The 15183-nt window shown below is 40.4% G+C and overlaps 3 protein-coding genes across 5 annotated transcripts in view; 2 read left to right on the plus strand and 1 right to left on the minus strand.

Annotated features, from left to right (window-relative positions):
- LOC127573013 (protein Shroom4-like) overlaps positions 1–15183 on the minus strand; it is a 219444-nt gene that overhangs the window by 122878 nt on the left and 81383 nt on the right. The window lies entirely within an intron of this gene.
- On the plus strand, positions 1207–14778 carry nek12 (NIMA-related kinase 12). Of its 3 annotated transcripts, none has more exons than XM_052020753.1 (4): positions 1207–1268; positions 3881–5044; positions 7088–7288; positions 11770–14778. In XM_052020753.1, the coding sequence occupies exons 2-4, from the start codon at positions 3916–3918 to the stop codon at positions 11922–11924; spliced, it is 1485 nt and encodes a 494-aa protein (XP_051876713.1). In that variant the 5' UTR covers positions 1207–1268; positions 3881–3915; the 3' UTR covers positions 11925–14778. The 3 variants fall into 3 exon arrangements, with proteins under 3 accessions (XP_051876713.1, XP_051876711.1, XP_051876714.1); XM_052020751.1 differs by lacking the exon at positions 1207–1268 and adding an exon at positions 1303–1365 and having other exon boundaries at positions 2240–5044; XM_052020754.1 differs by lacking the exon at positions 1207–1268 and adding an exon at positions 2078–2166.
- Positions 1424–2098, plus strand: LOC127573805 (TANK-binding kinase 1-binding protein 1-like). The gene has a single exon (XM_052022311.1). It carries the CDS (start codon positions 1424–1426, stop codon positions 2096–2098), a length of 675 nt encoding a protein of 224 aa, XP_051878271.1.

The raw sequence follows: 15183 nt of genomic DNA on the forward strand, positions 1-15183 counted from the left end.
AATATACAAAAAATGTTATGACAGCCTTTTAGGGTTAAATCAAAGTAGGTTGATTGCATCTACAATTACAGTAAAATTCTGATAATCTGTCAACCAACTATTTGGAAATCCCAGAAATTTGGCATTTGATGGTTGTTCCCATGTTTGCTTCCATTCCCTGGAGTACCAGATTCCTGAGCTCCCTTCCACTCACAGGGAATGCTTTACAGCACCAGTGACCCGGGTTAGATTCAGGCCACTGTCTCTAAGGAGTTTGTATGTTCTCCACGTATCTGCATGGGTTTCCTTGCACATTCCGAAGACGTACAGGGTAGGAAGTTGTGGGCATGCTATGTTGGTGCTAGAAGTGTGGTGACACTTGCAGGCTGCCCCCAGAACACTACACAAAATAGATGCCTTTCACTGTGTGTTTTGATATAGATGTGACTAATAAAGAAATCTTACACTAACTGGGGCCCTGGTTCCAGTGCTCCCTTTCATTCACCTGGTTCTGTTTCTGATGCTGCTCTGAAACTTACCTGGTTTTGCCTACACTCCTTTGGAACTTACTTGGTTCACAGCTAAATGTATTATGCTACTGTATTACATGTTTTTTTTAAAAAGGAATTAAGTGTTGAATTAATAGAATAACATCAAATAAAACTACTCTTCCAGCACCACCAACGTCCCAAACATGCTGGATTAACAGAATTTTACCATAGTTTTAGAAGTAAATATTATTGGGGTGCATAGATAAACCTTTATTTAAAGTGAATCACCTGGAGGAAAAAATAGCAATCGCCTGTAAGTGAATCAGTATATTGCATGTAGCCAAGAAACTAAACATGCAACTAATATTTAGAAATCAAATCTTGTAGGTCCAAATTTAGAATAGAAAGTTGCAAAATAACAGTTCAACGTACATTCACACCTTTGGGCTGTGAGACTGCAGTGCACCCTGAAGAGGAAACTCTTCTGGAGATGGTGATCTCTACAAAGATAGAGGCGACAAGGACTCATCCAATATCCATCCTGTCCGTTAAAAGAAACCTCAGAAGGTTTAATTTTGAAAACACAAACTGCGAGAGGGTCAGCATCTGGGTGAAAGATGAGGCTGTAATTTGAAGACTGTGGACCCCGCCAGTGCCCTGGTCATGTGCTCACCTGTTGCTGCCCATTGGACCGGAACTGAGTGCCTGCGTTGCCGCTGATTGGCTGCCAGGTCCGCGGCTCTGCAGGTGAGCTGGACGTCACTTCCCCAGAGACGAGACGCCGTGGCTGTTGAGGAGGTGGGAATGGGGCGGTGGAGAGGGAGGGGAGTGGCGGGGGCAGACCGGCGGTGCCGCTGCGGGTAGACCCGGAGAGAGCCCGCGTTGGAAAGGAGAGGTCCGTTGTGCCGAGTTAGACCGGCGGGGAGTCCGGGGCCTCGGCCTGCGTCACGGAAATGGAGGGAACGGGAGGTGGCCGTTCCGCTCCGCTGCCCCGCTCCAACCCCGTCCCGCTCCGCTGCCCCGCTCCAACCCCGTCCCGCCTCACCCCGTCCCGCTCTGCTGCCCCGCTCCAACCCCGTCCCGCCTCAACCCCGTCCCGCCTCAACCCCGTCCCGCTCTGCTGCCCCGCTCCAACCCCGTCCCGCCTCACCCCATCCCACCGCACCCCCGTCCCGCTCTGCTGTCCCGCTGCAGCTCCGTCCCACTTCACCACCGTCCCACTTCACCACCGTCCCGCTCCAACCCCGTCCCGCTCTGCTGTCCCGCTGCAGCTCCGTCACACCGTCCTGCTCCAACCCCCTCCCACCGCACCCCCGTCCCACTCTGCTGTCCTGCTGCAGCTCCGTCCCACCGCACCCCCGTCCCACTCTGCTGTCCTGCTGCAGCTCCGTCCCACCTCACCCCCATCCCACTCTGCTGTCCTGCTGCAGCTCCGTCCCACCGCACCCTTGTCCCACCGTCCCGCTCCAACCCCGTCCCGCCTCACCCCTGTCCCACCCTGCTGTCCCGCCGCAGCTCCGTCCCGCCGCACCCCCGTCCCGCTCCAACTCCGTCCCACCGTCCCGCCTCCATTAGATCGAAGCCTTTTCACCAATTCAGCGCCTACCCAGACCAGCCTCACCGACTAAAACACCACATTGACATCCTTCTCTGACGGCTACCTCGGGCATTTTCCCCTTCCCCTTGACTTCCCTATGTGAGCACTTTTAAGATTTCTTTGTTAATCACATGTGCATCGAGCACACAGTGAAATACATCTTTTTGTGTAGCCTTCTGGGGGAAGCCCGCAAGTGTCGCCACGCTTCTGGCACCAACATAGCATGCCCACAACCTCCTAACCTGTACGTCTTTGGAATGTGGGAGGAAACCGGAGCACCCGGAGGAAACCCACACAGACACGGGGAGAACGTACTAACTCCTTACAGACAGTGGCCGGATTTGAACCCAGGTTGCTGGTGCTGTCTGCCCTTCCTACCTCAATGACTTGCAGCTATGTTATTTAATACTACACAGCATCTCTCCTACCTCTTCCAAGCCCCATTTCTGTCATCCCTAATTGGCATAATATCTGAAAGCTTTCATGAAGTATGTTAATAACAACTGAGGGGCATTTAGGGATGGACAATAAATGCCACTATTACCACCAATGCCCAAGTTCTGAGATCACTTCCATAGTCTGAAGCAAGATATTGACATCCTTCCCCCTATCGATCTCATGTACTAAAATATAATATTAATAATCTTCTGATCACTGCCCCAAGCCTGAAATACTAAAATCCTTTCTTGACCATTTCCCCAAACTGAAACAGGATATTGATATCCTTTCCTGAGCCAGGAAAGGATATCAAGCTGAATATTGACATCTTTCCCTATGTCAGGCTGAAGAAAGTTAATGCCATTCATATTTTTCTCCTTCACCATGTGCAATTTCAGACCTGTCATCTTATCATCAGTAAGATTACCTATTTCTGTCTTAAGAACTTTGCATGCTTGTGTCCCCATAGTTGGTTGCTGGATAGTTGGTGGTGTCATGAAGCAATTTGCCATTTGGTACATTTTTATTTGCTTCTGAAATTATGAATAATCTTGCCTTTGCATTGAAGTGAGAAGTATAACATAGGAGAAAGCATCTATTCCCTTGATCCTCTGTTGCCATTCAGAAACTAGCAGTTCCATGCTGTAACTCTATATACTTAAAATGTTTATACCTTATGTTTAATAAAATCTATCAACCTTAATTGATAATTGTCCTGGTTAAAATTGTCATCTGCTGAAGGGGGTTTCAAACTTTTACTACTCTTTGTGCATTAAAGTTCCTAGTTCCCTTCCTGAATGGCTTGGATCTAATTTTTATACTACACAGCACTTTTTCCTCCCCACCATATCCAACCCCCATTTCTATAATCCCTAAATGGCAGAAGTAATTTGTCTCTTATCAATGACGTCAATTCTACATAATGTCTGAAATCTTTGATGAGATAATTTCTTGATCTTCTACACTTTGGGGAATAGTGTTTGAGTGTTAGAAGACATAAAGGCTGAAACTTGCATCCCTATATCCCTTGGCCAAAATAAAATGTATTGATCTTTACAGCCTTTTAATAAATATCATGAACTTGCATTTAGAGGATCACAAGTTATGATTTATTACCAAGTAGCACTTCACTATTGGTATGTTGCTGAAATAGTTCTTGTTATTTAAGTGTCAAGTAATGTCAATTGAAAATCACTTTACTGTAGTTGTAAGCATAGATTACCTTTATTGAGTTTGTCTTTATGTGTACATAGAGTGCAAAACTGCAGACCAATTGTTAATTAAAAAATCATTTTAAATGTTTTTTCACTGTGGTTATATAAACTGGGTATAAATTACCTTGATTTTCATTTGTTTTTAATGTGTAAAATGCAAGCCCCAGAGCTCTCAACAGCAAATGAACAGAATAATATGGAGAAATACGAGAAAGTCATGACAATAGGGAGAGGCGCAAGTGCAGAGGTCTACTTAATGAATAACCTGGAAACCAAAAAGCTGTATGCTGTCAAAAGAATAAAGATTGATTCATCACTCAAGACCAGAAGCAAGGAAGCTGTAATGCAGGAAGCAACCATTTTGACCAGACTCAAGCACCCCCATGTTGTCACTTGTCATGAGTACTTCATAGACCCAGGAGAAGAGTATCTCTTCATTGTCCAAGATTATTGTGATGGAGGTACTTTGGATGACTTGATACAGTCTAAAAAAGAGAAGGGATCCTTTGCTGAGAAGGATATTATGCAGTGGTTTGTTCAGTTAGTTATGGCTATTCAGTATATTCATTCCCTGAAGATTCTCCATCGAGATATTAAAACATCCAATATTTTTCTTACAAAGAAGGGCACAGTTAAGCTGGGTGATTTTGGAATTTCGAAAGTAATGACCAACACTTTGGACATGGCAAATACCTGTGTTGGCACACCGTGCTATTTAAGCCCTGAGCTCTGTCAAGACATTCCCTACAGCTCTAAGTCTGATATCTGGGCACTTGGTTGCCTTTTATTTGAACTCTGTGCTTTGAAACCTGCCTTTCATGCAAAGAACCTCTTAAGCTTGTTTTATAAAATTGTTAAGGGAGAATATGCCTGCGTACCCAAGAACTACTCTGAAAATCTGCATGACTTGATCAAAAATCTTCTCTGCAAGTGTCCTGAAGAGAGACCTAGTGCCAGCACTATCCTCAAATCATCCTATGTCCAGGAACACCTCAAGCTGTTCATTAGAGATCAGGAATCTCAGCTTACAAAATATAATTCTGCGAAGTATGCACCGTCAGGCAAGACGGATGGTAATGAGATCACTGATCACCTCTGCCAGTCTTTGGATTCTAGTGAAGAAGGTATGTGTGTACCACATTGTCAAAATGCTGAAAATGTAGAGGTGATGTCCTCGGAGGTGTGCGACAATATCGGACCCTGTGCTGAAGAAGATAATTACTCTGATGACTTTGATCAGGATAGTTTGTCCTCTTCAGGGGAACATGCAGAGGATGAAATGTCAGTACCAGCTTCAAGCGCTGAAACCTCTGAAGTTGCAGAAGGTAGTTTGATATGTAGATACACTTTTGATGTTACTTTAATTTGCAGCAAAACTGTACTTCCAATATTGTCACTAGGTGTTCATATCATATTGGTATCAAAATGCCAAACCAAAAACTGCAGCTTGGCATGTACTTAAAATTAATTCATTATATTTTATGGTAATACTCTTAATTGATTATCTTGCATCATTCTCCCCTTGACTCTGATCCATTTAACTTGAATATTTCACACAAATGCTTTATTGAAATTTTAATAACAATTCTACTGAAGCTTTTCACATTGCTTTATAAAAATACAAAATTTGTGATTAAATAATTGTTCTCCCCAGCTTTCCAGAGAATCACATAGCACAGAAATGGGCCCTTTGGCCTGCCAAGTCTGCGTTGACCATCGACCATCCATTTACACTAATCTAATTTTATTCTCCCCATATTCCCATCAACACCCGCAGACTCTGCCACTCACTACACATTTATTGTGGCAATTTACAGTGGCCAGTTAATGCACCAACCCACACGTCTTTGGGATGTGGGAGGAAACTGGAACATCCAGAGGAAACACTTGCAGCCACAGGGAGAACATGCAAATGCCACACAGAGAGCACTAGAGGTCAGGATCTACCCAAGTCGCTGGAGCTCTGAGGCATGGCTCTACTAACTGTGGCACTGTGCCTGTGGTTCTTGGCCTTATTTATTCTTTAACTAACAGCATCATATGGACACTTGAATTGTTGGACCATTTCATTGCTAATTGTGCCACTTTTTATCCACACAAAAAGAACAGGAAAAGTCCTTGAAGAACTATGAGAGGTTATAAGCAGTGTAATAACATGGAAGTTTTCTATTTGAAATTAGCATACTTCCCCCAGATGACCCCCAAGAAGATAGAATTGCTGTTCTATGGCATACCTGAGGGTGCAAGATTTCTAATGGATAATGCTTGACCTAAATAATGCTTGGATAAAACATTTGAGGCTTGGCATTGCAGGAACAATAACGTACAGCTGCTCCACTTGCAAAGTAATCTTGTCAAGCCTGCTAGGCTCCATGCAATCTAATTTGGGATTTCCAATTTCATGTTTCATTCAATAATGTCATTCCCTTCTTTCATATAAAGGGGTCGAACAAACAAAAATAATGCCTTGTCTGAAATTCACCAATGGTGGTATCACTAGATCAGATTATTGACATAAAGCAACAGAGCATTATAATCTGTGATGGAAAATACTTCAAAACTTGTTTGTGAGGCATAGTGTATCCAATGCCTGGTTGTTCTCTCCTACTACACCCCACCCCCACCAAAAAAATGTTCTTAAAATATAGTAATTAATAGGAAAATTAAAGTGAGAATGAATTATGCAGAAATTAAACATAAAATTTATGAAACCTCTAGGGTAAGAACTCTTTTATTACTCTTTATTAGAAACATAGATACTTATGGATATGCATATTACCTAATGAAGAATGCATGGCAGGATTATTAATGCAGTATTTATGCAGGGAAATAAACAGTCAACGTTTCGGGTTGACTGGTTATTTCCCTCCATAGATGCTGCCTGGCCTGCTGAGTTCCTCCAGCATTTTGTGTGTGTTGCTCGAGAGTCTAGCATCTGCAGAATCTCTTGTGTCGCTGGGTTATTAGTTGCTTGTTCAACCAAATGAAAATTAGTTTTGCAGCAGCTTTACACTCACCTTCTCAGCATTGCCATTGCAAAGCAACCGTAGACTCCATGCCTGAGGACAACTGGAATCATAATCAAGGAAACAAAATAATATTAGAAGCCGCTCTAATTTCTAAGCTGCGACAAACTCTAATTAATTTTTGTATTGAGTGCAGTATAAACCATTTCTGTATTTGTGTACAGAGCCACTAAGATAGGCTTCATTTTACTTTTTGAAAATAGACTATTTATTGATTTTGGAGCTACCTACCATTAAGATGATATTGAACTGAATAATGAGTTAAGTGTTCAAACAGTGTATAAATGAGCTCGGAGCAACTGTAACTGTGTTCTAAACTTTGTATGTGGTTGTCATTGGTAGCCACTGATGAAGTGGACTTTACAGAGTACCCAGATGACTTTGAGGAGGAAGAAGATGATGTGGCAGAAATAGTATGTAATGCTCGCTCTGCTATGGAAGTTGAAGCTAACAATGATTCGTTTCTAGAGGAAAGAGGTGGCCAAGAAGAAATTGCTGTCAACTTGTCCAGTACCATTAAGTCTTTGAAAGAGAAATGTATAGGTAGGAAGAAATGTATTTTTATCCAACATTGGAATTGTATGAAATTCTGGCTTGCTCTCCTGCTGTTTATCAATTAGAATGTGAACATTATGTTATGGATGCATCAGGATGTTGTGTAGCTTAACAAGGTCCTGCTGACCAGTGTCAAAGGCCTTTATAATTTTTTAAAATGTTTCTTATAATCAAGGATATTTAAAATTTCAAATAGATTTAAATAATTAAAAAAACAAAAGATTCACAAAATAAAGTTATTTAATATATCTTAAACAACTAAAATTAAATAAAAAGATAATGGGAACTTCAAAATGGATTTATTTAAAACATGGTTCCTTTTTCTCCAGGGCTAACTTGGTTGAGAAGCAAAGAGAATATAGCAACCTTCAGTTCATATTAATATTCATTTTTTTTTAGCTTTTTAAAGTCATGCTAATTATTTTCACCTTTGATGTGACTCCTGTTATACAACAATCACAGCTAAGTGGAACTCCAGTACCGGGTCTTCCCCTGTCACTAAAAGTTACAAAATATTATGAGATTTTGTCCTCTCTCTAGCATAGGTTTGGTCTGTTTGTTTGCATAGTTGCATCTGGGGACTTGAAACATGAGTCAATGTAAATGAAAAGTGAAATCTTATTTGGGCACCTTGCATCTATTCCCTCAGCTTTTCTTGAGTCATGGCTGGTGTGAGGTGTGCAACCACGTTCATCTGAATAGGGTCACTGATTTTGATTATAAATTCAATTGCAAATAACTAGTTCATTTACTTTATCTTTTTATTTAATTTCATTTGTTTAAGATATTTTAAATAACTTTATTTTGTGACTATTTTTTGATTTTTAAAAATTATTTCAATGTGGTCAGTGGAAATGGCACAACCAGATGGATGGTAACTGGTGAGTTCGGGCAATGGGCTGAAGCATGACAAGCATTATGTCATAATATAATATTTTAAAGGTTAAACTTCCTGTATGGTCCCCAAATCAATGTAAAGCTATTTGTTTCCTCAAGATTATGGGGTGCTGACAAACCAGCAGGTCCTAGGTTGGGTGACCACCTTTAACTTAGTTGACACATCTCAGTTAAGCTTATTGGGAAGAAATAAACATACACTGTCAGGAAGAAGATAAAATAAGCTTTGATTTAGAATTATCAGCTGCAGAGACACATTCCCAGAAATGCCAGGATAAGAATATGGTAAATTTAAAAAAAGTTTCATGTTCTTTGTACTTGAAATTGTTTTATTTCAAGATGATCATCGTTTTCGAATGGATTATCTAAATTGTTGTGAATAAAAGTTAATAGTGTTTAGTTTAGCCACACAACATACCAGAGTAACACACATGAAATGCTGGAGGAACTCAGCAAGTCAGACAGCATCTATGGAGGGAAATGAACAGTTGAAGTTTCGGGCTGTGCCACTTCATCAGAACCGGAAAGGAAGAGGGCAGAAGCCAGAATAAAAGGGGAGGGGGAGGAGCACGAGCTGGCAGGTGATAGGTGGAAGAGACAAAGGACTGAAGAAGAAGGAATCTGATAGGACAGGACAGTAGCCCATAGAATAAAGGGAAGGAGGTGGGCAGGTCTTGAGGGGAGGGGAAGGAGAAGGGGTGAAGGGGTCACAGGAAAAGGGTAAACAAGGGGGGGGGAGGGAAAACAGAGGGGAGAGGTTACCGGAAGTTAGAAAAATTGATGCTGATGCCATCATGTTTGAGACTGCCAAGACGGAATATGAGGTGTTACTCCTCCCACCTGCGTCTGGCCTCAATGTGGCAATAGAGGTGGCCGTGGACAGACAAGTCAGTGTGGGAATGGGAAGTGGAATTAAAATAGCTGACCACTGGGATATTCTGCCTGTTGCAGTCGATGGAGTGAAGGTGCTCAACGAAGTGATCCCTCAATCTGCGTTGGGTTTCACCGATGAAGAGGAGGCTGTACTGGGAGCACTGGATGCAACAAAAGACACCGACAAATTTGCAGGTGAAGCACTGCCTCACCTGTGAAGCTCCGTCCGCCACAACAGGCAGGATCTCCCGATGGCCAGCCATTTTAATTCCACTTCCCATTCCCACATTGATATGCCTGTCCACGGCCTCCTCTACTGCCACATCGAGGCTAGACACAGGTTGGAGGAGTAACACCTCATATTCTGTCTTGGTAGTTTCCAACCTGATGGCACCAACATCAAGTTCTCTAACTTCCGGTAACCTCTCCCCTCTGTTTTCCTTCCTCCTTCCTCCTTCCCCCTCTCCCCACCCGCCGCGCCCCCCCCTTTGTTTTTCATTTTCGTATGGCTCTTTCACCCCTTCTCTTTCTCCTCATGACCTGCCCACCTCCTTCCCTTTATTCCATGGTCTACTGTCCTCTCCTGTCAGATTCCTCCTTCTTCAATCCTTTGCCTCTCCTACCTATTATCTCCCAGCTTCTCATATCATTCCCTTTTACCTGGACTCACCTATCACCTGCCAGCTCGTGCTCCTCCCCCTACCCTTTTATTCTGGCTTCTACCGTCTTCCTTTTCAGTCCTGATGAAGGGTCTTGACTGTTCATTTCCCTCCATAGATGCTGCCCGGCCTGCTGAGTTCCTCCAGAATGTTATGTGTGTTGAGATTTCCAGCATCTGCAGTCTCTCTTGTGTAACGTACCAGAGTGATTTATAAATGACTTTGCTCTAAGGGTTCCCGTAGTTGCATTGGGCTCATCTGCACACTTAGTGAACTTTGTGTACAAGAAAGGTTATAAAATTTACTATATTATATATCAAGTACAAATATTTTTCATGAAAGTTGTGCTAATTGTGGTCACAGTACCAACGAAGCGACCCCTCAATCTGCGTCGGGTCTCATGAGGAAATGAAACCTAATTCTTCCATATGTTTAAAAAGCATACTGTTGTCTATTGTTTTTACATAACAAAATGCTCAATGTGATTTACAAGAAGAAGCATTGGTATAATGAATAAAGTGAGGGAGATAAGTTAGGGGATAGGTGAAAGTGTGAAAAAGATTTGTTTTGTAGTTTAGTAAATAGCGGGATGAAGATCCTACAAAGGGAATTCTGGAGTGCTGCAATGGGGTGGCTGATGACGCCATCATTCAAGATTAATTGGTTTGGATTCTGTAGCGGCTGAGGGTGTTGAGTGGTGTGGATGTTGGATGGGGGAATGGGAGTACTAACTGTTGGATAGACAGCAGAATTTTTCTGAAAGAGTTATGTTAAACAGAAAAGCTTTTCCAATATTATGAGCTTTTTTCTATCCCTCTCGTGATATTAATACAATTCTGAAGGACTGTGGTAAATAAAACTATTATTTGTATGTTTCTAGGTACTTGTTTTGACTTTTTTCCCCCACTGTTGGTTTTTTTTTGTTTTGCTCAACCTCTTGTCTTGCCACTTCTCGCAAAGGATGTGTACTTGACCTCTGCATAATAATAGATGATCACTTCATGAGCTTTGATTGGGTTTTCCTTTAATATTAGTTCCCGAATAATCATATTTACATACTTGTAAAGACCAGAGTGTTCAAAAGGTCCAAATTCTGACAACATACTGAGAGTATTTTAGATTATTTTACTTGTGAGAACTGGACCATCATCGAAGGACGTTGTTCTTTCTTTTTTCTTCCTTTATGTAAATATAATCTGATGCAGAAACCTGAGTGCACATAAAGCATTTTGACTTTTGAAGTATTTTTATGAGCCATAAAATAGATCCGTCATCTTAAAACCTTTTTTAGTCTACTCATAATAGTCTTTTGAAAACCATGAGACACATTTCAGTTACATGTTACGTAATTGGTGCAGCCATAAACTCAGTTTGCAAGATAATTGCACTGGGAGTCACTGTATTCATTGTTGTAGATTCCTGAGCATTTTGCTTAATATTTAGAGAGTGAAACAGTTCCATGATAATCTTTGTAGGAGTTAAAAACAGCTTTATGTTGTTTTCACTTCTCTAAGTTCTGGTAGATATAGGATCTTTTGCTCACTCTACATATCAATGCTGAATATCTGGGGGATTTCCCAGTCTGCACCACTTGCAACTTTATAAGGCCTCAGTAAATTGGCACTAGCAGAGAAATTTGAGTCCTGAGGATCCTATTAAAACTCTAGACATTTAGTAAGGGACAGAAATTGATTTTAGAGGGAATCAATTGCTTTTTCCAAAAGACCTTTCACTTTCATCTTTGAGTGTAGAAAATTTAAAAAAAATTGTCTTTGCCTGTGCTTATCTACCATCAGATTCTATGTTGATATTCTGGGAGGATGCTTCCAAGAAAACGATCCTTTCTAAAACATTGGCTAGGATCCATTTATTTGGTCACAGGGAAATGTGGAATGGACCTCAGCATTTTTAGGACTGATCCATCTAAGAGAGCTCTTTTGGTACCATTGTTGAATTGATATTTGATCTATTTGCATTTATCTTTAAGAGGGCTCAGTCCCTCTTTGAAACCAAATTATTGACATTTTTCTCTGTTTACAGATGATGTTGGTCAGACCCTTTTCCATGAAATTGCTTCTCAGTTTCTCAAAGGTTTGACTCCTGATGACCTTCAACCTCAGTTTGAGCATCGGTTGGGCCCAGATCACTTGGAGACATGCTACATTATCTTCAACATGAATCAAGAAGATGCTTGATTCAGTATGCAGCTGCAACTCAAATGTTGCTGATTTTTGTTTCTGCAAAATAAGAGTGCTAATTGGAATTGATTCATGCGAGTCTAACTGACTAATCAGATTCTACTGTACACATTGTTATTAGGTTTCTGGGATACCTGTCACAATCTTTTATCCCATGAGATATTAGTGCTATAGCATCTCTATTCCTTGAGCAGAAGTATCTGAGGCTTACTATCTTATGGTTAGTTGATTACCATGTGGCTAATAATGCTGTGAACTTTCTAAATTTAAGAGATATACTAAACTTCAGTACTTTCCCAATTCCTTTCCTGTTGTCTCCAAGTACTTTTCCAAAAGTTGGTTTGATGTTATTTTGTTTTTGCTTAATTGTACATACTTCTCCTAAATGTTGACAAATAATGTGTACCTAAATCTTTGCCTACAGCACCACAAATTTGGCATAGTAGGAAACCTAAGGATGTTTTGCCAATTTCACTTTCCCTCTCTCATTGAGAAAATTACAGTTGATATGTCTCAGATTTGACTGCAAACTTACTCTGCAGGCATTGTAAGACAATGAAAACAGAATACTAGATTCATTTGAAAAGTAAGTAGATGGTGTAATGAGAAGCAGATGATGTTCCAGGAAAATGAGATCAAATGGCCTGAAGGCTTTCTATATTCTAATTTATTTAAATTATAGACAGGGAAATATATTTTTATTTACACCCTATTTTTATAGGAAAACGTTTTACTAGATATTTCTGTATCCATTATGTAATAAAATATACATTTTTCAAAGTGCATGGTTCGTGGTAGGAATGCTTCCCAAATAGGTTCCTAATATATCACGAGAATTCCGTTTAGAATATCCTGATGGCAGCTTTAGAGTTATCCCATCAGTGAATCATGAAACAGACTGGGAAACTGATTTCCAGTTTGTGTGTTTTCTTACAAATAGGCAGGGAGAGGTGAGGAGTGGCAGTGTGAAGAAGGGTGATCTGTAATTGGAATCACTACAGCAACCAAGAAGGTTTGAAGACTTCGTATCCATGCTTTTTTTAAATAAAGTTAAATAAGTATCTATTAAGAGTATTTTAAATATATTTTAAATAAAGAGTTGAAATGTCTTAAACTGCCCTGCCCTTTCCCTGCACTTTTTATTTTAGTTTATAACAGTGCAGAGGATTGATACATCCTTGATATCTGGAATTTCGTTGCAAATCCAACACATACTGCTGGCACAAAACTCTTTCATTACTTTGTATGTCCCAACTTTAAACAGAGACATTCTAGTATTGTGAGATTGCTGCTTCATTGGGCTTTAGCTCCTCTCCTAGAAATCTTAATGAGCAAATATTTTCAACACTTGGTGAAAAATCTCAAAAACAGATGATAGTATATTTTTCAAAGCCCAGTTTCAATAATTAAAAAAAACATTTTGGAAACCTGCATTTTTGGTAGCAATTGATTTTTTGAATTTATTAATTCACAGGACATGGACATCATTACCAATGTCGGCACTTTTTTTTTGTCCATCCCGAATTGCTCTTAAGGAGATAGTTAATCTTATTGGTGGGTCTGGAGTTGCATATAGGCCAGATTGGGTAAGGATGGCAGATTTTTTTCCTGAAAGACACTAGTGAAACTGATTGTTTTTTTTAAACAACACTGTAGTTTTATGTCACTATTACCGAGACTAGTTTTTTTTAAATTCCAGGTTTATTTATTAACTTGGATTTAAATTTCCCAGCTGACAAGGTGACTATGAATGGGTGAATTAAGATTATATTATACTTCTTCTTAAGTAGTCACCCAGGATCAGATTGACTTGCTTCCATTCCAGTTTTGGGAGTTCCAAGGTGGTTAATGAGGCCAATGTGGGAAGCGCAGACCCTTCCACAGAGGGGAAGGAAGTCGTTAAGGCAGAGTTTCTTGTGCTTCTGATGCCTGGTCTTATGATTCTCAAAACCTCCCCAAATACTCCTTTTCTACTTTGAGCAGTCATGGCCAGAGTGTCCAAGAAATCAGTGAAGATATTGCAATTTTACAATGAAGCTTTGAGAACATACTTAAATTTTTTTTTCTCCGTCTGCCTGGTAATCTCCTCCCACAACAGAGCTCAGAATAGAATGTCTGTTTTGATAGTCTAGTATTGGGTATGTGAACGACATTGCCTTCCCAATGTAGCCAACTGAAAGTAACTAGAGCCTTAGTGCTGGGGATGTTGACCTGGGAGAGAACACTGACATTGGTTCACCTATCCTTCCAATTAATTTGGAGAGTTTTGCAGAGACAGCACTGGTTGTATTTTTCCAGTGCCTGCTGGAGGTAGAAGAAAATAGGTAGGTAGAAGCAGGGGTGACTGCTGCCCAGTGGACCTTGAGTTTTATGACAGTTCTGAGGTTTTGACCTTCAATCTCCCTTTCCTCAATTAATTAAAGAGTACTGCATTAAAGCTGGTAGTGAGTTTCATCATCGATGTTTGCCGCTGCCAAGAGGTAGCTCCGAAGATGGGGGAAGGGTCCATGTTTTTCTGGGGCTTGTCATGAACCTTTATTGTCGGAGTTCAGTGTGATGCAGCAGGGCAGGTTTGTAGAAGACTTTGTTCTTGCAGATGAATAGTGTAAGCCCATTCTCTTGTATTCTTTGATGAATAGTCTCCAGATTCTAAAAGTGGGAGTTATGTTAAAAAGGAAAATGCAATATTCCAATGGAATGGGCTTTAGATTAAAAGGTTTTTGTCTTGGTGGGTCAGGAAGCACCATTTTAAAAAACAGTGGTCTGATTTCTTCCAATTGCTTTGTGTAGTTTCACCATAACTTAATGGTGAGTTATTTCCTTTGGTAAATTAGAAATATGTTTCTTTTGATAAAATAATGCCATTGCAGGGGGCATCATTACTAATATGCAACATAAAAATCCAGAGGTTTTTCTAGTGGAAGTTGTTAGCTCTGAGATGTCAATAGTCATAAATCACTAGACCATTTGTGGTGCTTCGGTTGTTCATTTTGAGAATCCAGAGTTCCCTATCAGTCCCCAATGAGTTTTAAGAAATGTATGCATTTATGGTGTATTTTGGTTTAGGGCAGCAGTTTAACAGCACCAGGATTCTGTTAATTTATGTTTCAAAAGGCCTTCCATTATAACATTGGTTAGCAATTAAAGGATAAATGTTCTGAATATGCCACATAAAGTACTCAGACTGGATACAGGTTAAAAGTTATTAACATGTATGATTATGGAGTCTGGTTTGGAGTAAATTTAATACAAAATT

This window comes from Pristis pectinata, chromosome 8, assembly GCF_009764475.1.
Source record: "Pristis pectinata isolate sPriPec2 chromosome 8, sPriPec2.1.pri, whole genome shotgun sequence".
NCBI classification, from domain to species: domain Eukaryota; kingdom Metazoa; phylum Chordata; class Chondrichthyes; order Rhinopristiformes; family Pristidae; genus Pristis; species Pristis pectinata.